This window comes from Fragaria vesca, linkage group LG2, assembly GCF_000184155.1.
Source record: "Fragaria vesca subsp. vesca linkage group LG2, FraVesHawaii_1.0, whole genome shotgun sequence".
Taxonomy (NCBI): Eukaryota; Viridiplantae; Streptophyta; class Magnoliopsida; order Rosales; family Rosaceae; genus Fragaria; species Fragaria vesca.
The window spans coordinates 22,710,266-22,734,477 of NC_020492.1; the positions used below are offsets into that span (position 1 = coordinate 22,710,266).

Sequence of the window (24,212 nt, forward strand, 5' to 3'; positions counted from 1 at the left end):
AGACTGTGGTCTTCATTAGAATTTGGATTTAAATATAGAATTGTTGGATTTTTCTTCATGTATATACTTTTGTTATTGTAGGACTTTAACACAGGCAGTTTTTTTTCAAACTGAAGTACCATTGATCATAAGTTGCAGTTAGCTTTCAAAAATGATGTGGTATGACGAGCAGAAAAGTGACATTCATTTAAAAATGTAGAATAAAGCCTGTCAGAGAAGTTGAAACTTAAATGTGCATTGTGTAGCTATGGAAGAAATCGAAGTTTTTGCCTTTTAGTTACTTTGTGCAGTTAACTTGACAAAATATGATTTGTAAATTGTACCTGAGCTTGATTGTTGTGATTTATTATTTGCAGCAATCCTTTATGGTTATTGCATTTCTGTAATATCATAATCTCTCAATCTCAAGAGATATTTCTTTATCTGTTTCAGCTCAACTTCTACCATCTTCTTTTTCTTTTTTTTGCAATATGGAAACTTTTAACTATTTGGCATATAAGTTTGATAAAAAATAAAAATAAAGCAATTATTCCTTTGCACAAATTACAATAAGAACTATATATCAATCTGCATCGTGTTGTATAATATTGGTTTTGTTGTAGCTCCAATGACGATGCAATACATGTGAACTAATATATATATGTATTATTTTAGTTTCATGTTGTATAATGTATGTACTTTATTTCCCAGGCTACTGAGGAGTAAGCAATGATCTTCTGAAGATCGGGTGGTTTACATAGATAGATTAGGACATTCGTAACCAGAGACCAAACCATTTCAAGTTACATATACAATCTAGTTACAGACTTTCTCATACAAATTGTAATATCCCAGATTTTCATATCAATTTTCTTGTATTATTTCCGGTTTTGGTAAAGGATTATTTATGGAAATTATTATTGGTTTGTGCGAAATTGAAGTTTCGGGAGTCAATTTTATTAAGGTGTCTTGACTTTAAAGAGGCAAAAAATTGACTTTCTTATCCGTAATCCATAAGTTATTTTCAAAATCTTTCTTCATGAAAGTTGTAGAGTTTGGCGATACGAGTTCGTAGACACACGGTACACGTAAAATGGATGTCGTATGAAAAAGTTATGGTCAGAGAAAGTTAGTTTCCGGTTTTGAAAAGTGTATAAATAGAAAGAGGGAACCCTAGAATTCAAAAAAGCCTCCATTTTCTCTCTCCTCTCTCCCCGAGCTGCACGCACAGCCGGACATTCGCCGGCATAGAACTCGGTCGTCCGGCCACCAAACTGGACGTTGCTAGTCCTGTTCGGTTCGCATGGGTCTCCTCACCATTCCTGGGGCAACGCCGCTCGTCGTCGCACCGCCTAGACGCCGCCACGAGGCGGAGGAGCTGCTGCGGTTTCACTGGAGTTCTTCTTTTTCCGGCCACTAATCGAGACACCGTTGGTTCCTTTAGGTTTGCACGGACCTTCCCTATGCAACTGTGCTAGTCTTCAAGGCCGTCGACCGGCGTAGGTGGTGCAGCTAGACCCGACACCTCGGTCGACGCGTCATCGATCGGAACTGTCATTTACGGCGGCGACGAGGAGCAACCTTAGGTGAGTTTTGGTCTTCTCTTCCTTCTGGTTGTGGCTAGGCATAGTTTGAAGCAAGGTATTGAGGTTTTGAGTGCCAAAATTGCAGATTGAAGCTTGAAGCCGTGTTGGAGTTTCGGGGTGTTTTCCGGTCGATTCTGACCGAATTGGTTAAAACCTCAGGTATTAAAGTTGTTCACCATGCTTCAATCTACAAGTTTCATGTTTTGAGTTTGCCCAAATTCGCATGTTTTGGGGTGGCGCGTGGGGCCCACTCGCCGCCGTCTATGGTGGCGCGTGGAAGCGCATCCGGGCAGTGTGAGTGAGTTTGGGTGGCCGTGTTAACTAGTTGTTGTAGTTGTGAGTGTGTTGTTGTGTGATAAGGCTAAGTGTTGTTTTGGTAGTGCATCTTAGGTGCTATGTTAATCATTGAGGTTGTTAAGTTGTAAACTTTGGAAGTTTGGTCTTGGAGGTAGTATGGGTTGTTGTTGAGTGTCCAATGACCTTGGGAGGTCTTGGAGGAAGGATTTCCTTTTTTTGGGCAACCTTTAGGTTAAGGGTACTTTAATCCTTGTTGAGAAATTACTAAGGTTTTAATTGTGTAATTTTAGGTGATTTGTGAGGTTGTGGTTAGCTTGGCTCTTGTGTTTTTGTGAAGACGCATTGGGAGTATTTAAGTGAGTAAATCTCACCTTAAGGGTACTTTAATCCTTGTTGAGAAATTACTAAGGTTTTAATTGTGTAATTTTAGGTGATTTGTGAAGTTGTGGTTAGCTTGGCTCTTGTGTTTTTGTGAAGACGCATCGGGAGTATTTAAGTGAGTAAATCTCACAAAGGTTCACATTTGGACCGAATTATTATGGTTATTGATGATGATGATTGTGATGATGATTATGATAATGATTTTGATGATGTTGATGATGATGATGATGATTATGATAATGATTTTGATGATGATGATGATGATTGTGATGATGATTGTGATGATGATGATGATGATTATGATGATTATTATTGTTGATGATTATGATGATTTTAATTTAAAAATTTTATATGAGTTTGATCGCCAACGGCTCATAGGTAAGATAAAACAAGTTTTCCTATTAAATGATTATTTTTAAGGTTCATGAAATTATAATATTTTTGGTTCTTGATAGGTTGTTCTTATGGGAATAACTATGTCTTGTGCATATAATATATCTATGTGGAATGATATAATTTTATGATGTGCTATTGGGTTGTTAATGTTGATTTTATTATATTATGATTTGTGGTTTAGATAGTCAAACCGGTTTCCAAGCCTTTAATCGGATGATTGATTACGGTTATGATGATTCTACCCTTATGTGAAATGTTGTGTAGATAGTCAAATCGGATTCCAAGCTTTTAATCGGGTGATTGGTTACGGTTATGATGATTCTACCCTTATGTGAAATTAATGTTGTGTAGATAGTTAAATCGGGTTCTAAGCCTTTTAATCGGGTGATTGGTTACGGTTATGATGCTATTATTATTTTGTGATTTGATATTAGATAGTCAAACTGGGTTCCAAGCATTTGACCGGGTGATTTGTTACGGTTAGGAAAAGAGCTCTAGTCCGTCTGTCGGTGTAGGTCATGGGAGGTACCTAAAGGTATCTAGGACCCATGGGTACATAAATTGTTGTTGTAGGTCATGAGAGATATTTATTAATATCTGGGACTCATGGGTACATGTGTTTGTTGTAGGTCATGGGAGATACCATATTGGTATCTGGGATTCATGAGTACATGTATATTTGTAAAAGTATTGGTTATGTGGTTTTAACATTGTTCTTAATTGTTGTCAATTAAATTCCTTGTTTTGAGTATCTCCTGAACTATGCTTAATGCAGGATATTCTTCAATCTTATTTGTGTGATTTTTAGTGGAATTCTTGAACTATTATTTTTGCATGATTCACTTATGATTTGATTGTTTTGAGAATTGTCGTGTTTTCTTATTTACTCTTTTTTGAATTTTTCTTGTTTTGAGGTGATTCCTGAACCAAGTTCTAAAACAGGAATTACCGGTTTTATCTTATGTGTTGTTGAGTTGAGTTATTTTTGGGAGTTACTCATACGGGCTTTTTAGCTTACCGGGTTTGTTGTTTATAACCCGGTGCACCAATTCATGGTGTAGGAGTTAGACCTGCAGGTGATGATCAGCAGGGTTGAGGCGGAAACTTAGTAGCTGAGTTTTAGATGATATACATTTTATTTGTATATGATGCTGTTTGTTTTTAAGCTCATGTGAGCGTCCTTATTTTACTAGACTTTTGAAGTTAATGTAATTAAGGAAATGTAATATTTAACTCAGTTGTTGAGTTTTGTTGACATTTACACTTTTAGCATTTGAGTTTAGTTTGGAAGTTGTTGAGCAAGTTTTGAGATTTTAAGATTTGAGATATTATCATGCCCAAATTTTTGAAATTTATCCTTCGAAAATTGAAATTTATCCTTCGAAAATTGGTGTGTGACACAAATCATGCAACATTTAGGTTTGGAGTGGAGGACAAAGACTTAGATTCTGATTCAGTGCCTGTGATTTTGAACCTGTTTTTCTAATTTGTTCACAAGATGAAATACCACAGCAACGCACGGGTAGTATGTCTAGTGATGCTTTGTTTTCGGAAAGTAGGTGCTATTTTTTCTTGACCGATGGGTGAATTCTCATAGTGAACAATTGAGTCTAGTTCGAGCAAATTTTTTTTTTTTTTTTTTTTTTTTGTTTGAGATGTTAGTNCAACTAATTAAACTAAGAGTATGCTCTACAAATTTTAATTGGTATATTACTTTTAAATTAGGTCGATGGTTATATATATATATATATATTATTATTTTTTACTTCACAATATTCAATCATGTTTGAGAAATTGCCAATTGTGCTTTTAATAGTACTGAAAAAAGCATTTTATTAGTTTTTACCCATGGTTGCATTGCTCATTTCAAATAACAGATGGATGAACAAGCTACATAAGACGGTATGTAGGCTTGGCAAGCAAGTGTTTGGCCTTTGACATTGACAAACCAAACTGCTCTGTCATGTCCAAGTCTTGGGGTAGCATGCCATTTGGGAGCTCCCAGTTAAAGCAGTGCACCAGCTGTGCCAGAACTAGCCTAACTGTGGTTAGCCCTAATTGCATACCCGGACACCCTCTTCGGCCTGTCCCAAATGGGATGAGCTGATAGTCATGTCCTCGGAGGTCTATGTTGCTGTTCGTAAACCTTTCCGGACAGAACTCCTCAACATTTTCCGACCAAACATTAGGATCCCTTCCAATGCTCCATAAATTCACTATGAGTCGCAATTTCTTCGGTATGTCGTATCCATCGATTGTAATGTCCTTGATGGATTCACGTGGGACGAGCAAGGGTGCAACTGGGTGTAGTCTGAAGCTCTCCTTGACCACCAGATTCAAGTAATCCAGCTTTGGCAAATCAGACTCTTCTACCATTCGGTCCATACCAACCACAGTTTGGAGCTCTTCTTGGAGTCGCTTCATGATCCTTGGATGCCTCATGAGCTCTGCAAGGCTCCAAATAATCGTTGTAGTAGAAGTATCGAAAGCCCCCGTGATCATCTCAAGTAAGATGGCCTTCGCATTTTCCCGATCAAGAAAATGAACTTGCTCATCATTCAGATTCAATGATTGGTTCGTAAATGAAAGCAACACGTCTACAAAGTTCTCATGCTGGCCTTGTTTTCCACCACTCTTAGTTTCCGCATCTTGTTCATGATCGTCAATTATCTTGTCCAAGAGTTGATCGACCATCCTGCTCACTTTTTTCAATCGCTTAGTCAATCCCTGATAATTTTTAAAATTATGAAAGCAAAATTTACATAGAAAATTATATTCAAGGCTACGTAATACACTAGTATCCATGCATTTAGGCAATCTAAACTGAGTCTGTGATTAATTGAATACTTTGTATGATACTCCAAGATTTAATCACCATGAAAAAGACTACCTTGCTCACTTCTGCAGGAGGCAACAAATTGAATCAAAACTATACCCGTCAACAATATAAACTAACATGCAGGAGATATGGCTCACTAAATGAATGATCGAAGAGAAATGCCTATGGGAAAGAGTAGGGATTAGAAGCTAGCAAACCTGAATATCAAATGCACTGAGGGAAGGAATGAAATCAGAAATATTGAAAGCCCCGATCAAGAAGACCACTTCCTCAACGATGGCTTTCAGATCAAACCTATTGTCCCTTTTACACCCCAACACCATCCTATACGTTATGTCCTCATTCATCTCACCAATCTTCTCACTAACATCCACAACCTCACCTTCCTCTGCAGCTCTCTTCAGCTTTCCCACCAGCCCTCCCAGCTCCTCCTTCCGCAGCGGCGCGAAAGCCTCCAGTTTTGCAGGACAGAAGAGCTGAAGCTTGCAGATCTTCCTCACATGGCGCCAACAGGGGCCATATTCGGAAAAGACCATGCCCTTTGAGCCGTATGACAAGTACTCGGAGGCTTGGATTTTTGGCCGGCTGGCGAAGTTAGTGTCATGAATTTTGAGGAATAGCTCGGCGGCTTTTGGGGAGGAGATAACAATGGCAGGAACATTGCCTAGACGAATGGACATGATGTCTCCGTATTGTTTGGCCAAGTTTTGGAGGGTTCGGTGGGGAAGGTTGCCTAGCATGTGGAGGTTTCCGATTATGGGAAGTGGCCGAGGGCCGGGTGGTAGTTTTTGGTGTTTTGATTTTGAGGAGGCAGAGATGAGTGACCAAAGGCATGCGAGGAGAACCAGGAGGATGGCTATCATTGTTGGAGGACTCATTGTTTCTGGCTTTCTGATCTGTATGGAGTTGGGAGTTGAGAGTTGAGAGGAAATAATGGAGAAGTATGGGTGATGACAAGCTCAGCTCAATTATCCCATAGCCGCCCCACGTTTCAATTGAACCCTCTGACTTTTCAACCTAACATATGATTGGCTGGGGCAATATATATATTGTACTTTGAGGCAAGATTTTGCCCCCTGCACCAAGTTGACGAAGTTTGGTTTGAAGTTATTAATTAATGTTTTGTCTAGCCTTTTATGACAAAAGAAACCTATCTCCATGAGTTTTATTTTTTTAATATATAATCTTCTGTCTTGCGACAAAAGAATCCTATCCCGATTATTTTTATTTTTATAATATATAATTGCTAATCAATATAGGAAGAAGTTTTTTCCTGTCCAAATTTGGACAGATTTACTATTACTAGTCACGCATTGTCTTCTTAATCCTAAATTCCTAATCAATTCATGATTTACAGTATACATATGTATATATATGTATATATATATATATTCAAGTTTCTACAATTTATTAATCTATTTCTCTATAAATCATCCCCCATCGTATTTTCGTTTCTTGTTTTTCTCAAAATTTCTCCTTACAAACAACAAGTCAAAACCTTTATAATTCAATACTTGGAATTATAAAAGTTTTTCTCAAGAGATATCATAAAAGAAAAGCGGCGGATCAGTTGACACCATCTCAAGCTCCTTAAATAAGAAATAGATCCAATGAAAGTACTTCAGAACATCATCCTCATTCTGAAGAGTCGAACTTGACAAATCAACCAGCACCCGCTCAATCCCATCAGCCAAGTAATGCATCTGAAGATATTGGTACATCAAAACATTCTGTCAACGAGTTTAACATAGAAGACCTTCCAGGAGATCCGGGACTTCGAACACCAATTTTAGAATATCATCCTAATGTTCGAGATTGAGCGCGAAGACATTATTTGATGCAAGGTCCTTGTCAACCAAAAAACTATGTATTTCCTAAAACGAAATTCAACGGTGTTAACCGAAAGTTCAAAGAGACATGGTTCAAGGATTATCCCAGTTGGCTGGAGTATAGTATAGAAAAGGATGTTACATATTGTTTGCACTGTTATCTTTTTAAACCAGATACTAGAGACCAAGCAGGCGGTGATGTATTTGTTGGTACAGGGTTTACTAACTGGTAGAAAAGAAGTAAGCTTAAACAACATGTTGGACGGACCAATAGTGCTCACAACAATGCTAGAAGAATGTGTGAAGTTTTATTACAACATGTTGATACAGCTTTGGTGAACGAAACATAACAAGATCGGATTAACTATCGCACTCGTTTGAATGCATCAATTGATTATGCTCGGTTTCTTCTACGACAAGGGTTGCCTTTTCGTGGTCATGATGAATTTGATAGTTCAAAGAACTAAGGGCACTTTAGAGAGCTTTTGAAGTGGCATTCTGATGAAGTTGAAGATATAAAAAAGGTTGTCTTGAAAAATGCCCCAAGAAATCATCAATTGACATCACCGGATATTCAACATTGTATTGTCAAGGCGGCCACGACTGAAACTCTCAATTCATACTTACATAAATTGGTGATGCATTATTCTCTGTTCTCGTTGACGAGTCTCGTGATATGTCAGGAAAAGAGCAAATGGCTATCGTCTTGTGGTATGTGAGAAAAGGACATGTGATTAAGCCTTTTGTTGGTGTTAAACATGTCACTGATACTACTTCTGCATCACTTAAGGCAGCCATTGATCAATTCTTTTCAGAGAATGGATTAAGCATATCTAGCCTTCGTGGTCAAGGTTATGATGGAGTTAGTAATATGAGAGGAGAATTTAATGGTCTCAAAGCACTTATTTTAAAGGATAACCAGTCAGCATTTTATGTTCATTGCTTTGCTCACTAACTTCAGCTAGCTATTGTGGCTGTAGCAAAAAATCATATCTTAATCTCTGATCTCTTCATATTTGTTGGTAGTCTGGTAAATGTCGTTGGAGGTTCATGCAAACGTCGTGACTCTCTTCGAGAAAAGCAAGTGGCCAAGATCATTGAAGAACTGAATGTTGGTGCTATTTCAAGCGGGAAGTGGTTGAATCAACAAACCACTCTAAAATGAGCTAGTGATACAAGATGGAGCTCTCATTATGGTACTTTGATAAGTATTATCACTTTATTTCCATCTTTAGTTGAATTGCTTGAAGAGATAAAAGAGGATGGATCGTCCAATGATCATAAACAAGATGCAAGCTGGCTATTAGACTTATTAGAATCATTTGACTTTGTATTTAGTCTCCATTTGATGAAGGTTTTGCTGGGAATTACAAATCTTTTGTCACAGGCATTGCAAAGAAGAGACCAAGATATTGTGAATGCAATGAAGTTGGTTAAAGTGTGTAAGGAGCAATTGCAAGACATGAGAGACAATGGATGGGATTCACTTCTAGGTCAAGTTGTTTCATTTTGTGAGAAATATGAGACTGATTCTTCCAGTTGCAACTGCTGCTGTAGAAAGAGCATTTTCTGCCATGAAGATTATTATAAAAAGTGATTTGCGAAACCGAATGGGAGACATGTTGATGAACGACAACATGATTACATATATCGAGAAAGATGTATTTGATTGTGTTGATAATGAGACCATCATGAAAAGATTTCAAAATATAAGCAATCGTTGTGGACAATTATAATTGTTTTAAAGAGGTTTGTTGCTTTGTATTTTTCAAGTATTGATGTAATAATTCATATATATTTATGTTATTCAATAAAGATTATTCGTTTAGTATTCTTGTTCCCTTCTAATGATATATTGTTTCTGGCTACGCCACTGGGTCAATAGATTGTTGCAGTCTCACAACCTCACCCATCCCTTGAGTTCTATTATATTTATATATGTCACCAATCCTTTCAAACCTTCAAAATATTTCAAAAAAATTAATCCCTTTATTTTTGCGGTAGAGAGCTGGTGCTTATCCAATTACCCCAACCCACTTATAAAACTAATCCTTTACTAAATGCCTAAATAATCACTGCCATTCCTTTTACATCGAAAGAAAAAATCACTGCCATTTATTTTGATATTCTGAAGGGTACTCGTTCTTGATATATTCGATTATTCGTGGATATATTACTACTTTGGGGTTAATGAAATTTACAGTATATATCTGAACCAATATTAATTCTGTGATAGAAAATGAATAACTACAGAGATCAAGTTCGAATTGTAAATAACTAAATACCAAGAAAAAAAATGGAGAAAGTCTTTTTGTGGAATGGAGATGTCAGGTGCTCATAGGTAGAAAAGCACGCTCACGCTGGAAACACTTGTTTTACATGTAAAATTGCACTTCTTTCAAAATTTCACATAGATCAAAATTTATCAAAAGTGTTGGACAAGTTTAGTGATTCAACTGTTCTACTAAATAATGTCAATGAAATCTTATTTGAGACTTATTTCGTAAACTGAAAACCTGAAATATAAACAATTAAGAGATGTAAAAACCACGTATGTATAAATAACGTAACTTTGTAAAATTGATTAATAAGCTTTTGTATAATGAGATGTCGCCAAGAAAAAAACCTAAAACCTAAAATAATTATTTATTTTTTTAGGATCATCACACTCATCTAGTTGAGCTAAAGCTTCACGGTCAGGCAATTTGGACCTTGCAATTTAGAGAAAGCCCCAAAAGTGGAAGTTTGTTCGTTAGAAAATTAACCGACTTTCAAATAGAGCTATATCTATTTTAGGCGCTCTCACAGACCCGGAAAGCCCGCCAAACGCTTCTCACCATCAAACTCACACACCGCTCCGAATCCATGGCAATCATTGTTAGGGTTTCGATCCCATTTCTCCGATCCTCCCTCACATTCCCGTCAACGAGACCAAAACCCTAGGTGGTCTACTCCTACGTACATCGAACATTAATTCATGCATTCAAAACCCTTTTCAACTAGGCTTTTTTTGGCGGTAAAATCGACGTGTATGGGTGAAGAGGATTCAGGCCGATGGTGATGGATGGAGAGGAGAGAGACGGAGGCGGCGAAACGGCGGAGGATGTTATCCAACAGGTGGAGAGTGTTATTCAATCGGCAGCGAGTTTTGGAGAGTACCGGAGGACGCAGAGAAAAGAATGTTATAACCTTCTGAGGCGTATGAGGCTTTTGTTGCCGCTATTCGAAGAGGTACGAGAGCTTGAAAGCCCGGTTACGGATAAGGGTATCGATTGGATGCTGGAGTTGAAGAAGGTGCTTGTTATGGCCAAGAAGTTGCTCAAGTTTTGTCACAAAGGCAGCAAAATTTATTTGGTACTATTCGAATCTGAAATCATGGTGATGAAATTTATTGAGATGATTTTATGTTTGTTTATATGATTTTGGTTGTTTGATGATATTATCAGGCAATTGAAAGTGAGGCAGTCATGATTAGATTTCATGGTGTTCATGACAAACTCACTCAGACTTTGGATGATTTGCCTGATGAGCTTTGTATTTCAGATGAATTTAGAGAACAGGTCTGTTTTTCCCAAAATTATATGCTTCATTGTCAATTTCTTTATATTTTTTCGTTTGACATGAAATAGTTAGCAATCTGTGTAGATTTCTGATGTGATTGAGCTTTTAATTCGGTCCAGATTGGCCTCATGGTGATGCAACTGAAACGAGCAAGGAAGCGAACAGATACACAAGATATAGAACTTGCAATGGATATAATGGTGGTGTTGTCGAAAAAAGATGAGAGAAATGCTGATAGTGCCATAATAGAAAGGCTGGCGCAAAAGCTACAGCTGCATACAGTTGAGGACCTGAAAATGGAAACAATTACTGTAAGGAACCTTATTAAAGAAAGAGGAGGGGTTAGTGCAGAAACTTATCAGCAAGTCATCGATCTTCTTAACAAATTCAGACAACTTGCAGGAATGGAAGTAACCAATGTTGTCGATGAGCCTGTTGTGCCGAAAATGCTCAAGTGCCCATCTTTGGTGATCCCTCATGAGTTTCTTTGTCCAATCACACTGGAAATAATGACTGATCCTGTGATTGTTGCAAGTGGACAGGTGAAACTACATGTGCCAAAGGAAAGTTCTGATGCTACCTAAATCACACTAGCTAGAAACTAATCTTCTGCCTTTTTTTGTGTTTTTCTATCTTCTGAAGACATATGACAGAGAAAGCATACAGAAGTGGTTCGACACCAATCACAAGACATGTCCAAAAACGAGGGAACTTCTGCCTCATCTGTCAGTAGCACCAAACTATGCTCTCAAAACTCTAATCCTGCAGTGGTGCGAGAAGAACAAGTTCAAGCTTCCGGAAAAGGAAGCTTCCCAGGGCCAGGAAAGCTCCTCCACGGTGGACAAAGAGGAGATTTCATCCCTGGTTGAAAAGCTATCTTCCAGTCAATTAGAAGTACAGAGGAAGGCTGCCATGAAAATTCGTTTGCTCTCAAAAGAGAATCCCGAGAACAGAATTTTGATTGCGCAAAGTGGAGGAATCCCACCATTAGTTCAACTTCTTTCCTATCCAGACTCTAAAATTAAACAGCATGCAGTGACAGCTCTACTGAACTTATCAATTGACGAAACAAACAAGAAGCTCATAACCAGAGAAGACGCCATACCAGCTATTATAGAAGTCTTGAAGACCGGAAGCACAGAAGCTAGAGAGAACTCTGCAGCAGCTCTATTTAGCTTATCAATGCTTGATGAGAACAAAGTTAAAGTAGGATTATCAGACGGCATTCCACCATTAGTAGAGTTATTGCAAACTGGGACAATTAGAGGTAAAAAGGATGCTGCAACTGCGTTGTTCAACTTATCATTGAACCAAGCAAACAAGGCAAGGGCCATCAGTGCCGGCATTGTACCGCCTCTACTCAAGGTACTCAAGGACAGAAACTTGGGGATGGTGGATGAGTCTCTCTCCATCTTCTTGCTTCTTGCGTCACACCCAGATGGACGGCAAGCCATCGGAGAGTTCTCATTCATCGAAACTCTTGTTGAGTTTATCCGAGAAGGAACCCCCAAGAACAAAGAATGCGCAGCATCAGTACTCCTAGAGTTGGGATCAAACAACTCATCTTTCTTGCTCGCCTCACTTCAGTATGGAGTATATGAGGATTTGGTTGAGATCACAAATAGTGGAACCAATAGAGCTCAAAGGAAGGCAAGAGCACTCTTACAACTCATTAGCAAATGTGAACACGTTTAATTTTTTTTGTTTTTTGTTTTTTGTTTTTGCTTCTTTTCCTTCATCCTTCATCCTGTTGATTATCCACATGATTTTATTGGATCCCATGGGTTATATGAGGTGTATAACAAAGAAGAAGTTCAATTTATTCTTTTTTACAAGCCTTTTCTTTTCAGTTCAAAATATCAAGTTCTAGCGTCAGGGCTGTTGTACAATCCGGAAATGAACCAAAACGTTCTTGATTTAGCTTGAAAATCCACCAGAAAAAAAATGCAGTTGAAGAGAAATGTGTATATTTAACATAGAATTAAATTCAGTTTACCCCCTTGTGGTTTGGAGGTGACTTCATGTTAGTCCCTACATTTTTATTTTCATCAGTTTACCCCTTGAACTCTTCAATTTCTGTCTGCCGTGCCCAAATTCTCATATTCCGTTTGAATTGACTTTTAATTATCAACAGTTAAGGTTCGATTTGGACATATAAGATCTGATTTGCCCAAATTCTAGATAATAGCCTCACAGTTAAGGTTAAAATTATCAGCAGTTAACGTCCGATTTGGACAGAATATAAGACATTTGGTCACGCTTGAGGAAAATTTAAAAGTTTAAGGGGTAAACTGATGAAATTGAAAGTATAGGGATTAACATGAAGTTACTCCCAAACCTCATGGGGGTAAACTGAATTTAATTCTTTAACATATAAAGGCAGAACCGATGCATAAACCCAGAAAACACATAACTTGAAAGGATATATAAAAGACTTCATTCTAGGAGAAAAACTCCATTCCCGCAGATAACATAGTAGTCAAATAGAGTTGATGTTAAGAGAACTCATTGTACATTCAGATTCTTGCCTCATGACAATAGCCAAAATTGGATAACTGCAAGCACACTACAGGGCATAACTGAAGTAGCAACATGGAACGGCCTAAACTGATCCATGTAGGAAAGCAAATATCACCTCTTCAGCAGAAAAAGCACTAATCATCTGTCAACATGTTGGGGGCCTGAGCCTCAGCCGAGATCCCCTTTAGAAGTTTAGAGTCCGTATAGATGCCCTCTGAAATTCGCTAAACTGCAAGGTAGAATTCCAGTCAACAAAGAGATTCGACAAAGACCTGAATTAATCTAACCAAAATGATATGATTTGTAGCAATGAAGAACGCAATACCCTATTGATTATATCAATCATCCAAGTAATAGTAGGACCCAGCATTCTTTTGTTCTCTGTCCTTCGTTGAGTTCATTTTGTTGATTCTTGGACGAAAATTTGTTGGGTCTCGTCTAAATGTGATATCCAAATGCTGCATCAACAGAAAAAATATATTTAATAAGAAATCTGGAGAGACAGAGCACTTTAAAAGGGATTTACCCATTTCAAAACTGATTTGGGAGTGGTAGTACAATAACCATGAGTTAGCAGAAATTTTTGACTATGCGCAAACTAACAGAATCAAAACTAAATTCATATCATAGCTAGCTACTCTCATTAGAAGGGTTGAAAAAAATTGTCTGAACACTTACAGATAAGAAGAGATTCATCCCAGTCAACAATGACTGCGGACAATTTGCAGTACAATCAATCGACGGCTTCCCTTCATAGACAATAACTCTATCTGCCAAGTACGTAGCCATGATAAAGTCGTGTTCAACCACAAATGCAGTTTTCTTGGCATGCAGGATAAACCTCTTTATGACTTTTGAAGCAACAATACGCTGCTCAGAATCCAAATATGCACTTGGCTCATCGATTAGGTAAATGTCAGCTGGCTGCATTAAGTAAACATAGAGATATTAGAATGCATCCTTGATCACAGACACACATGTACTGTCTCCATGTCTTATTGGATTCAACAATAATTCTATCATAGTGAAACTGTGCTTGTGGGTACACTGTGTACATAGCTTGCTCTCCGACGAATGAAGAACTGAAAAGTAGCTGCTAAAATTCCAACATTAATTTATTGCTACAAATAACAATAATTTACCTTTCCAAGGCACAAACATAATGCAACCCTTTGCAACTCTCCACCGGAGAGATTTACAACTTCTTGATCCATTAGTTGCTCAATAAGAAGAGGCTTCATCACATCTGACATGAATTGGGGATGAGTATATGAATCACGTATCTTTGAATGTAACAAGTGTCTGACAGTGTTTTGAAACTTTGGACTGATCTTCTGCGGCTTGTACGAGACATTAAATTCAGGTATTTCCACTTCTGAATCTGATTCATCAGGTTTCAGTAGACCAGCCTGCAAAATTGATGGATATGAGAACTCAATGTCTCAAAATAAAAAACATTCACAAAAAGAGAGAGAAGAGAAGAGAAAACGTTTCAACATACAAAGTGATTTGCGAAGGTATAAAGAAAAATACCAGCATACGGATGAATGTGGTCTTCCCTGTTCCATTCTCACCAAGCATGACAATAATCTGTGAATCAGTAAATTCACCCTCCATCACACGAAGCCTGAAGTTTCCCTGTGTTTTACTCATTGTTGGGTATTTATATCGTGCATATGTCTCAATTTCCTCAGCAGTTTCCTGTGGAGTCTCAGCCACCTAGAAAAGCCAACAAAGTAAATCACAAAGTACTAATAAGTCAAAGAGCATTTCATGAAAAAAAATATATATATAGCCTTGCCTTAAAGGTCAGTGATTCATCTCGAAACCTCAGGTTTTCAGTAGGAACAAATCCAGCCAAGAAGATGTTGATTCCTTCTCTAACTGAGAAAGGAAGGGTTACAACACCATATGCACCCGGTTTCCCATATAAACAGCAAATGAAGTCCGATAAGTAATCCAGGACACTCAAATCGTGCTCCACAACAATTACATAGCTGAACAACACAAACACATATACCCATTACCCAAAACTTTCTGGAACATAATTAAGAGAGGGAATTAAGATAGATTAACAACAAACCTATTAGGCCTGAGCAACGAACGAATAACTTGGGCAGCTTTGAGCCTTTGTTTCACATCAAGATAACTTGAAGGCTCATCAAACATATAAATCTCTGCATTCTGTATGCAAACAACAGCAATGGCAAACCTTTGAAGTTCCCCACCTGATAAATCCCCTACATTACGATCAATAACCTGGTTCAGCTCAAGGTCATGACACAGTACTTCCTTCACACCCCTCTCATTTTTCTGGTTGAGCACCTCCCCTACATTTCCATGAACGGCCTTTGGAATGTGATCCACATATTGGGGCTTTATAATGGCCTATGAAATGAAAAGGAAACTATATAAGCATGGAATTAGGATATGAACAATATTATATTTAGCACCAAAACGGTACAGATGATGACAAAAAAGAGCACGCAGAAATTGTATAGAGAAACACATCCAGTACATCAATTTGCCATTCTGAAATACCATGCCGTGATTATGAGAGAGCAAGGTATTCCATATTGAAAATCAAGTCAATCTCAATCCTCATAGCAATGTTTACGAGTGCTAGCTTATTTCCAAAGACTAAGAAGCACAACTAGAGAGTTGGGAACCAAAAAACCTATATGGCCTAACTAGTTTCCTAGGTAGTAGAGTGAGAGTATAATTCCACGTCAACAAAACAAGAAATGGAAGGAAGAAAAATAACAAAGTATTATAAAAACAACAACAGGTCAAGAGAATCATTACATGTAAGGTGAGATATATATATATATATATATATATATATATATATAGAATTGAAACAGAATAACTCTTATTAATTCAAAAGATACCTTCAAATTGTCTTCCAAAATACGGGTAAAATAATTCTGCAACTCAGATCCCCGAAAGTAGGTCAAGATTTCCTGCCAATCTGGTGGATTCTGGAAAAGAAAAGATGAAGATTAAGAAATAAATCAAAAAAGTAAATGCCAAGATGATATCTTTAAGGGAATAGTTGAAAATATTGCTTAAGATAGGTTACATTGAAACGGCCTAAATTTGGTTTCAGCTTTCCAGCCAAAACTTTGAGGGCAGTTGACTTCCCAATTCCATTAGTTCCAACCAAACCAAGAACTTGACCTGGCCTTGGGACTGGTAACCTGAAATAGTAAATTGCATTGATTAAAACGACCACAACCAAAAGTTATGCCTTCCTAATGATGTGGTATGGTACTAACCTGTGTAACTTGAAAGTGTTAGGCCCATAACGATGGGTGGTATCTTTGTCCAAGTCCTTTGGCAAGTTAATAATCTGAATTGCCTCAAACGGGCATTTCTACACCAAAACAAGAGATGAAGTCACAAAAAGAAAAAGAAAAAAGAAAAAAAAAGTTAAAATGCAATAGAGTATAGAACAACAAGAAAAGTCATACAAAATGGTTCTTACCTTAACACAAATACCACACCCGATGCACAACTCTTCTGAGATAAAAGCGATTTTGGATGCAGTAGTAACCTCAATACATAGTTTCCCTGCAGATTGATCCATCACGTGAGACAATAACAACAGCTTATAAACAAACTCGTGTTCACCAACAAATAAAAAATGCAGATACATAAAGGGCAGAAATAGTTTACCAGTCTTGACGACAGGACAACTCTTCTTGCATTCCTGGCGGCACTTCTTGGGCTTGCATCTGTCAGAGCTGACAATAGCTATACGCGTTAACCGGTCCGACATCTCTTATTTTTCTTTCTCCACTGTCAATCAATACACACAAATACAGCAATAGATTAGACACATAGCTGAAACTGTTGAATTTCAACAAAACTGATCCAAAGCTGATCTTGCTAAATCTACAATCCAATTCAACCTTAGACTTCATACAATTTCAATTTCTAACGGAATTAGTGGATTCGTAAATCATCGTATATGGCACCCTAATCTCTCAAATCCATAGAACTAAATTAAATCCAATAGAATTTCACAGGAAGCTGAATTCCGCAGAATTGATCCGTATAAAAGCAACACTCCGAGATATTAGATTTTGTCCGATCGATTTTATCAGTCAATACTAAAATTAATCCGGTGAAAAAAAGCAGAAAGAGATAAGAGCAATTCGATTATCGAGGAACTCGTAATTTAAGTAGTAATAGAGAGAAGGAGGAGTTTTACCCAGCGAAACGATGCCGATGGAAGCGAAGCGCAGAGAGGTTGAGAAGAAGGACTCTAAAAGGCGTGTGGCGTTGTAGAGTTGAGCACACAGGAGGGTTTGGTTGGTGCTTTTTAGGGTTTCACAAAGTAGAGGGACAGATGCGGCGCGTGAGCTCAACACTTCACTTTTTATTTTAACTTTCAACTACACACGTACGTATTTACTGCAAGCTTTTACATGTTAACAGTAAATACAGGAAAACGAAATCCACTCTTTAAATTGTAATTAACATTCCTATTTTCTATGTTTGGTAATTTGAATTTTGTCGTTAGTGACTTAACTTTTGTTTTTTTATGAAACTGATGACTAAAAATAGAAAATGAGAGTGTAGATTTCACATCCCTAAATACATTTATTTTTATTTTGTAAAAACAGAAATTACTATATTGAGAGATTATTAATTTTATTTTCCTTGCAGTAAATGTTTTCACAATGACGTTTCATTGTTTCCTTAATTTTAAGGCTGAGCATTAGTTTGTTATTCAAATATATCTTCTTTCCATAATGGGATTCATTTCCCTCACGGGAGGTAATAGGTATCTGAAGGGACATTGTTTCACCCTCAAGTTTAACACTTTAACCTGGTAAAAATTCCATGTCCTTCACTTTGCAAGTAAGTTTGGTTCCCAACTGGCAATGTGACATGTCAATGAGACCACAAATGCAAACACTTAAATATTTAATAAAGAAAAATTATTGATTATATATATAGCCCACACAATGCTAAGAACCAGCAAGAGCAGCACTGATAATAGGCTCTAATATGTTAACAACAACAACAATACTAGATAAGCAGTTAGTACACTACCCGGGTCTGCTCTAACAGTTAATTTCAGGAAAAGAAAACGAAATAAAATCTACTCTATGAGGTCATTCCAGGCATACACAGCTGGGGATTCACTTGTGATACAAAATACAGATAGTACAAATGGCATTTGTTCTGGACATGCCAAACACATCACACCAAGATGGGAGACCTTGATCTGTTCACAGAAACCTCCAAGTAGCTTCTAGCTCTTTCTCATCCGCACAGTTATATCCCAGCAAATAAGCTCGCGCTGCCACAACAAATAACAGGAAAATGAGTTTTGCACACCACAGTGAAACAACGTGTTTGAAACAACTTTCAGCTTCTCAAAGTAACAAATAAAGCAACTGAATTACCAAAGCGGCCGGATCCCATGAATGGCTCTGGCTCATCTGTTGGATCTTCCTGTTGCTGTTCCTGAAAAATTTGTCAAGGAAACGATTAAGTACTGGGAACTACATATATACAAATAAACATACATAATTAACTACTCGCCCATTCAGCAACCTAGCGCATTTATCAATACTACAAGAGACAAAAAAAGAGGAAGTGGGCAAAGAATGACTGTGATAGTAGGCAACAATTTTCTTACTATGGTTGGTAAGGTGCCTAATTAATCGTATCTCATCATTTATATGAATCAATATATCTCTGAGGACAAATTAGGTACTATTTTACAAAAACATGTAGAGTTGTAGTATGACAATTAAAATTGCAAGGAAGAGGAGATTTCCACTCACTGAATCTGACTCTGCTTCTTGTGGTGACAATACATTATCAAAGCAATGACCAGATATTCTACAGACCCAAAGCATATTAGATGGATCCATAACAGCTTCTCTGCAAAACTCATCACATACTGAAAAAGAAAACAGACAATAAAACCAAATGAGATTCAAAATCCATCATCAACTCCTAGATATATGCAACAAGAAACAAGGTGCATGCAAGTCATTGAGAGTATCTCATACCATGAACCTGCCCAGTTTTCTCACAGACAAACACATCTCCAACTTGGTAGTAAGTACACTTTTCACCGGAACAAGTATGATCGGTTACCACCTTATCAGTCAGGCCCTTACTTCTTTTCCAGATGGACACTTGATCAGCTACTGTCTTGTCAAGAATTAACCCATCATCATTCACCTTCACCTGAAACAAGAATTAACGGTGTATTAGTCCTCTTGCAGCACCTCTCTCCAGTCCAAATTCCCTGAGCAATGGATAGCAGTCGAGGAGCCACCCAGTCCAAACCAAAGACCCTGACCAATCTGTTCCAAATCCAAGTTATGAAAGAGCAGTGCAAACTTGGTCAGAAGATTCAGCCGTTGTTTTGGAGTTGGAGTGGTACTCCAATGAACAGATAATGAAGAGTGGGGCATTCCTTTTTAATTTTTTTTTTAAAAAAATGATCTTTCCATGAGTTGAAAGCAAAGCAGAAAGTTGAATTCTTGCACATAAACTTAGAGGGACCAAAGAAGTCTAGTTAAGAAGTCAAGTCATGATATTTCCACTTGTTGAACAAATAATAACCATTCTTCATATACAGACACTCTCCTCATCAGGACAAGTGAGCTGCCCCAATAACTTCTCTAAAGTAAAATTTTGATAAAAATATAAAAATCAGGGAGAAAAGTGACACTATGAAATTGAAAATGGGCTATGAAATGCGAGTCTCACCTACCCCGACAGGCAGACACACTCCTAATAACAAAATCTAGCCCACTCCCTTCTAACTTGGAACAGGAAAGATACAAATTAAGGATGACTCAGGGAAATCCAGACCAAAACTGGAAATTGTGATATAAATTTTGAAGGGCATGTAACAGAACCATTAAAACATGGGAGTCCACCCATTTCAGCAATCCCTACTTCCTTTATTAAGAGGACACCATGATAAATCTTGTTAAAGGAAATGGACATAACCATTATGCAAAAGGTTTAAATACCGTAAAAGTTCATTTAATATAGTGGATTAATATGAATGCCAGAAGGTCCATCTCTAATCTCACATGCAAAGACAGCTTTACGCATATAATGCTAGGCTAAGTTGACTCCAATTACCTGTGAAGGAAGAGGTGCTTGGCTTCTTTTGGCAGCTTGCATTTGGACATAGTACTCCTTGAACTCAACAGGGCAATTTCTACCAAGATCCACCATGTCCTCTTCATCACGCTGCAAAAGAAAAGAAGTTTCTTATAGGACTCGTATCGTTAATCTAGATTTCCTATAACATTGTACAGCTACGAAAACTTCAGTGTTCCTAGTCCAATATAAGTGTTTTGAAACTGACAATGATGATTTGCAGCAAGTACTACAATATTGAAACACAAACGATAGAGAAAGAAGCACCTGAATGTAAAGTTTCTTCCAAGGACATTCCCTTAGCTTTCTGGTAGGGGGTAAAACACCCCATCGCATACGATACCTGCACACATCTCAGCACATTATTTGCAAACTTGAAACATTTACATATAAAAAGCAACAAGCTTTGGTAGCAAAAACATTGTAAAATCAAAGAACTAACTACACAGAGACTAAGAGAGATGGCTACTCACAATCGTTGCCACAAGGATTCATCAGAAGCTGCCTGGTTCAGGAATCTACAGACGAGTGAACAAGCAATGAGATCCTCAGAAGATAGGAACTTGAGGATGTGACGAAACAGCTCAGGTGGGATTTTGCTGAAAATTCCAGTCTCAATTCCCATAACCATGCTGTTACTGACAATGGCGGTTGAAGAAGACGAAGAGCAGCTTGCTTTATCTTCTTCTTTGCTTTTGTGATTCTCTTCCTTATCCTCAGTCATATGCATTCTCTTAGGGTTGGGCTCCTTTATTATCACATCTTCCTCCTCCTCCTAAAACGCAGCCAAACAAATCAAAACGCAGAATTTAAGAACAAATTGAAGAACACAAACCCTAAAAATCGGATTTTGAAATTGAAGGGGAAATCGAAAACTGAGAGATGGACGAGGAAATTAACCTGGTCGGAGACCTCGGAGAGGACCTCTGTTTCCAGGAATTGAGCCAAAATCTCGTCTTCATCGTCGGAAATCGTCATTCCGGTGGCCGGAGATTGAAAATTTAAAGCGAATTTCAATCGGAGAATGGGTGGTGAATCCAATTCTGTGCGGGTTATCAAATGTATCTTCGCACGTGTGATTGATGTTGTTGGTCATGTACACGTATGGATTTGATCGGAATAATTATGGGAAGATATTTAATTTTGGGAAGTGAAATCCACTCATTTTAAATTGAAATTCACACACCTATTTTTTATTTTTAGAAACTTAAACTTTGCCCTTGGTGACTTAAATTTTGTTACACCCACTTTTCATTTTTAGTAACTTAAATTTTACCTTTAGTGACTTAAATTTTGTTTTCATATGAGAATAATTACTAAAAATAAAAAGTGGATTACAATATCTGGTGTTTAGGCCTGGCAATTTGGGCCATGTCAAAACCAACCAACTGTACCAACCTAGTTGGTATACTAAACACTTGGTAACCGACTTACTTTGTACGATATACCGTACCCGTCATAACATGGTTGACCCTAGACGGGTCAGGGCAGCCTTTTGGCGGCCCTAGTAGGGTCAAGACGGCCTTTTGGCGGCCCGGGCGGGTCAAGGCGTCCCAAGGCTGTCAAAACGGGCCAATGCGGATCAAGATGGGTCTAGGCGGCTAGGCAGGTCAAGACGAGACAAAGCGGGTAAAGGGGGCCCTTTAGCTATCCTACGAGGGCCTATGAGGGTCAAGGCGGCCCTACACAGGCCTAGGAGGGTCATGGCGACCCCTTGGCAAGTCACAGCGGCCCCTTGGTGGCCCTAGGCGATCCTAGGTTAGCCTAGGAGTGCGATCCTAGGTCAGCCTAGGAGGGTCAAAGCGGCCTTAGACTGGTCAAGGCAGCCGCTTGGTGGCCTTAGACAGGTGAACGCATCCCCTTGGTGGCCCAAGAAGGTCAAGGCGGCCCCATGGTGCCCCTAGACGGGTCAAAGCGGCCTATTGGCGGCCCGAGGCCGGTCAAGGTCGCCTTAGGCGGGTCAAGGTCGCCTTAGGCAGGTCAAGGCGGCCATTTGGCTACCCTACGAGGGTTAAGCCGATCTAAGGCGGGTCAAGGCAGCCCTAGGAGGGCCTAAGAGGGTCAAGGCAGCCCTACACGGGTCAAGGCGGCCCTACACGGGCTTAGGAGGGTCATGGCGACCCCTTCAAGAGTCATGGCCGCCCCTTCATGGCCGTAAGCGAGCCTAGGAGGGCCTAAGAGGGTCAAGGCGGCCCTAAGCGGGTCTAGGAGGGTAAAGGCAGCCCATGGAGGGTAAAGGCAGCCCATTGGTGGCCATAGACGGGTGTACGCGGCCCCTTGGCAGCCCTAGCGAGGTCAAGGCGGCCCCTTGGTGGCCCTAGCTGGGTCAAGGCGGCAAGAGGCGGGTCAAGGACGGCCCCTTCACAGTCCTAAGAGGGTCATGGTAGCCCCTTGGCTGCCCTAAGTGGGCCTAGGAGGGTCAAGGCGAGTCAAGGCGGCCCCTTGGCGGCCCTATAGCCGGGTTAAGGCGACCCTTTGGTGGCCCCAATTGGGTCAAGGCACCCTAGGCGGCTCTATGAGGGTCAAAGCGTCCGCTTGGCGGCCTTAGGAGGGTCAAAGCAGCCCTACACGGGCCTAAGAAGGTCATGGCGACCCCTTGGATTAGGGCTAGGAGGGTCAAGGCAGTCCCATAACGGGTAAAGGCGGCCCATTAGTGGCCATATATGGGTGAACGCGGCCCCTTGGCAGCCCTAGTCGGGTCAAGGTAGCCCCTTGGTGGCCCTAGATGGGTCAAGACGGCCTCTTGATGGCCCTAGGAGGGTCAAGGCAGCCCTAGGCGAGCCTAGGAGGGTCAAGGTAGCCCTACACGGGCCTTGGCTTAACCCTCCTGGGCCCGCCAAGGGCAGCCAAAGAGCCGCTATGACCCTCCTGGGTCCGTCAAGGGGCCTTCTAGGCTCGCCTAGGGTAGCTAAGGGGTCGCCTTGACCTACCTAGAGCCGCCAACAGCCGCCATGACTCGCCTTGGGCCGCCTTTACCCTCATAGGGCTGCCAATAGGGTGTCTTGGCCCCTCTAGGGCCACTAAGGGGCTGCCATGACCCTCTAAGGAGCCGCCTTAACCTCCTAGGGCCGCCTTGACCCGTCCAAGGCAGCCTTGGCACGCCATGGGCCGCTTTTACCTGCCTAGGGCCGCCAAGAGGCTGACTTGACCTATCTAGGGCCACCTTGACCACGCCAAGGGGCCACGTTCACCCGTCTAAGGTCGCTAAGGGGCCGCCTTAACCCGCCAAGGGCTGCCCTGACCCTCTTAAGTCTTCCTAAGCTCGCCTAAGGCCACCAAGGGGCCGCCATGACTCGCCAAGGGGCTGTCATGACCCTCCTAGGCCAGTGTAGGGCCGCTTTGAACCTCCTTGGGCCGCCTTGATCCTCCTAGGCCCTCCTAGACTCATCTAGAGTAGCCAACGAGCTGCCATGACCCGCCTTGACTCCCCTTGGGCCGCCTTGGGCCACCTTGCCCCTCCTAGGCTCGCCTAGGGTAGCCAAGGGGCCGCCTTAACTTACCTAGGGCAGCCAAAGGGTCGTCTTAACTTACCTAGGGCAGCCAAAGGGTCACCTTAACCCGCATTTGGCCACCTTGGCACGCTTTGGACCGCCTTGACCCGCCTTGGACCGCCTTGACCAGCCTTAGGCCACCTTAACCCTCAAAGGCCCACCTAAGGCAGCCAAAGAGCTGCCA

General features: G+C 39.9%; 6 protein-coding genes across 6 annotated transcripts in view; 2 read left to right on the plus strand and 4 right to left on the minus strand.

The window, feature by feature from the left end:
* LOC101312889 (group 2 truncated hemoglobin YjbI-like) overlaps nucleotides 1–24,212 on the minus strand; it is a 771,661-nt gene that overhangs the window by 596,773 nt on the left and 150,676 nt on the right. The window lies entirely within an intron of this gene.
* Nucleotides 4,451–6,356, minus strand: LOC101305818 (cytochrome P450 71A1-like). The gene is made up of 2 exons (XM_004291226.1): nucleotides 5,676–6,356; nucleotides 4,451–5,366 (listed from the first exon to the last, which is right to left on the minus strand). Exons 1-2 carry the CDS (start codon nucleotides 6,354–6,356, stop codon nucleotides 4,530–4,532), a joined length of 1,518 nt encoding a protein of 505 aa, XP_004291274.1. The 3' UTR covers nucleotides 4,451–4,529.
* Nucleotides 8,002–8,904, plus strand: LOC101296462. The gene is made up of 3 exons (XM_004292858.1): nucleotides 8,002–8,228; nucleotides 8,334–8,422; nucleotides 8,543–8,904. Exons 1-3 carry the CDS (start codon nucleotides 8,002–8,004, stop codon nucleotides 8,902–8,904), a joined length of 678 nt encoding a protein of 225 aa, XP_004292906.1.
* LOC101296747 (U-box domain-containing protein 15-like) lies at nucleotides 10,362–12,563 on the plus strand. The gene is made up of 4 exons (XM_004292859.1): nucleotides 10,362–10,661; nucleotides 10,754–10,867; nucleotides 10,988–11,410; nucleotides 11,511–12,563. Exons 1-4 carry the CDS (start codon nucleotides 10,362–10,364, stop codon nucleotides 12,561–12,563), a joined length of 1,890 nt encoding a protein of 629 aa, XP_004292907.1.
* LOC101291113 (ABC transporter E family member 2-like) lies at nucleotides 13,131–17,685 on the minus strand. The gene is made up of 13 exons (XM_004291176.1): nucleotides 17,605–17,685; nucleotides 17,067–17,189; nucleotides 16,876–16,961; nucleotides 16,667–16,764; nucleotides 16,471–16,588; nucleotides 16,280–16,369; nucleotides 15,472–15,776; nucleotides 15,190–15,385; nucleotides 14,922–15,107; nucleotides 14,531–14,797; nucleotides 14,067–14,312; nucleotides 13,714–13,846; nucleotides 13,131–13,617 (listed from the first exon to the last, which is right to left on the minus strand). The coding sequence occupies exons 2-12, from the start codon at nucleotides 17,167–17,169 to the stop codon at nucleotides 13,727–13,729; spliced, it is 1,815 nt and encodes a 604-aa protein (XP_004291224.1). The 5' UTR covers nucleotides 17,170–17,189; nucleotides 17,605–17,685; the 3' UTR covers nucleotides 13,131–13,617; nucleotides 13,714–13,726.
* Nucleotides 18,385–21,619, minus strand: LOC101301746 (F-box protein SKIP31-like). Its single transcript, XM_004291212.1, has 8 exons — nucleotides 21,438–21,619; nucleotides 21,011–21,312; nucleotides 20,805–20,880; nucleotides 20,517–20,627; nucleotides 19,424–19,604; nucleotides 19,193–19,311; nucleotides 18,809–18,869; nucleotides 18,385–18,702 (listed from the first exon to the last, which is right to left on the minus strand). The coding sequence occupies exons 1-8, from the start codon at nucleotides 21,513–21,515 to the stop codon at nucleotides 18,632–18,634; spliced, it is 999 nt and encodes a 332-aa protein (XP_004291260.1). The 5' UTR covers nucleotides 21,516–21,619; the 3' UTR covers nucleotides 18,385–18,631.

Excerpts from the sequence above, each read along its gene's own strand:
- LOC101305818 (XM_004291226.1), bottom strand. The coding sequence starts at position 6,356 with ATGAGTCCTCCAACAATGATAGCCATCCTCCTGGTTCTCCTCGCATGC. Across the intron at positions 5,367-5,675 it reads TCAGTGCATTTGATATTCAG|GGATTGACTAAGCGATTGAA; the intron begins GTTTGCTAGCTT and ends AAAAATTATCAG.
- LOC101296462 (XM_004292858.1), top strand. The coding sequence starts at position 8,002 with ATGGCTATCGTCTTGTGGTATGTGAGAAAAGGACATGTGATTAAGCCT. Across the intron at positions 8,229-8,333 it reads CTTATTTTAAAGGATAACCA|TCTGGTAAATGTCGTTGGAG; the intron begins GTCAGCATTTTA and ends ATTTGTTGGTAG. Across the intron at positions 8,423-8,542 it reads CATTGAAGAACTGAATGTTG|TTGAATTGCTTGAAGAGATA; the intron begins GTGCTATTTCAA and ends TTCCATCTTTAG.
- LOC101291113 (XM_004291176.1), bottom strand. The coding sequence starts at position 17,169 with ATGTCGGACCGGTTAACGCGTATAGCTATTGTCAGCTCTGACAGATGC. Across the intron at positions 15,777-16,279 it reads TTTTGGAAGACAATTTGAAG|GCCATTATAAAGCCCCAATA; the intron begins GTATCTTTTGAA and ends TTCATTTCATAG. Across the intron at positions 14,313-14,530 it reads TATGTTTGTGCCTTGGAAAG|CCAGCTGACATTTACCTAAT; the intron begins GTAAATTATTGT and ends TACTTAATGCAG.
- LOC101296747 (XM_004292859.1), top strand. The coding sequence starts at position 10,362 with ATGGTGATGGATGGAGAGGAGAGAGACGGAGGCGGCGAAACGGCGGAG. Across the intron at positions 10,662-10,753 it reads AAGGCAGCAAAATTTATTTG|GCAATTGAAAGTGAGGCAGT; the intron begins GTACTATTCGAA and ends TGATATTATCAG. Across the intron at positions 10,868-10,987 it reads CAGATGAATTTAGAGAACAG|ATTGGCCTCATGGTGATGCA; the intron begins GTCTGTTTTTCC and ends AATTCGGTCCAG.
- LOC101301746 (XM_004291212.1), bottom strand. The coding sequence starts at position 21,515 with ATGACGATTTCCGACGATGAAGACGAGATTTTGGCTCAATTCCTGGAA. Across the intron at positions 21,313-21,437 it reads TCTCCGAGGTCTCCGACCAG|GAGGAGGAGGAAGATGTGAT; the intron begins GTTAATTTCCTC and ends GCTGCGTTTTAG. Across the intron at positions 20,628-20,804 it reads GGAAGAAACTTTACATTCAG|CGTGATGAAGAGGACATGGT; the intron begins GTGCTTCTTTCT and ends TTTCTTTTGCAG.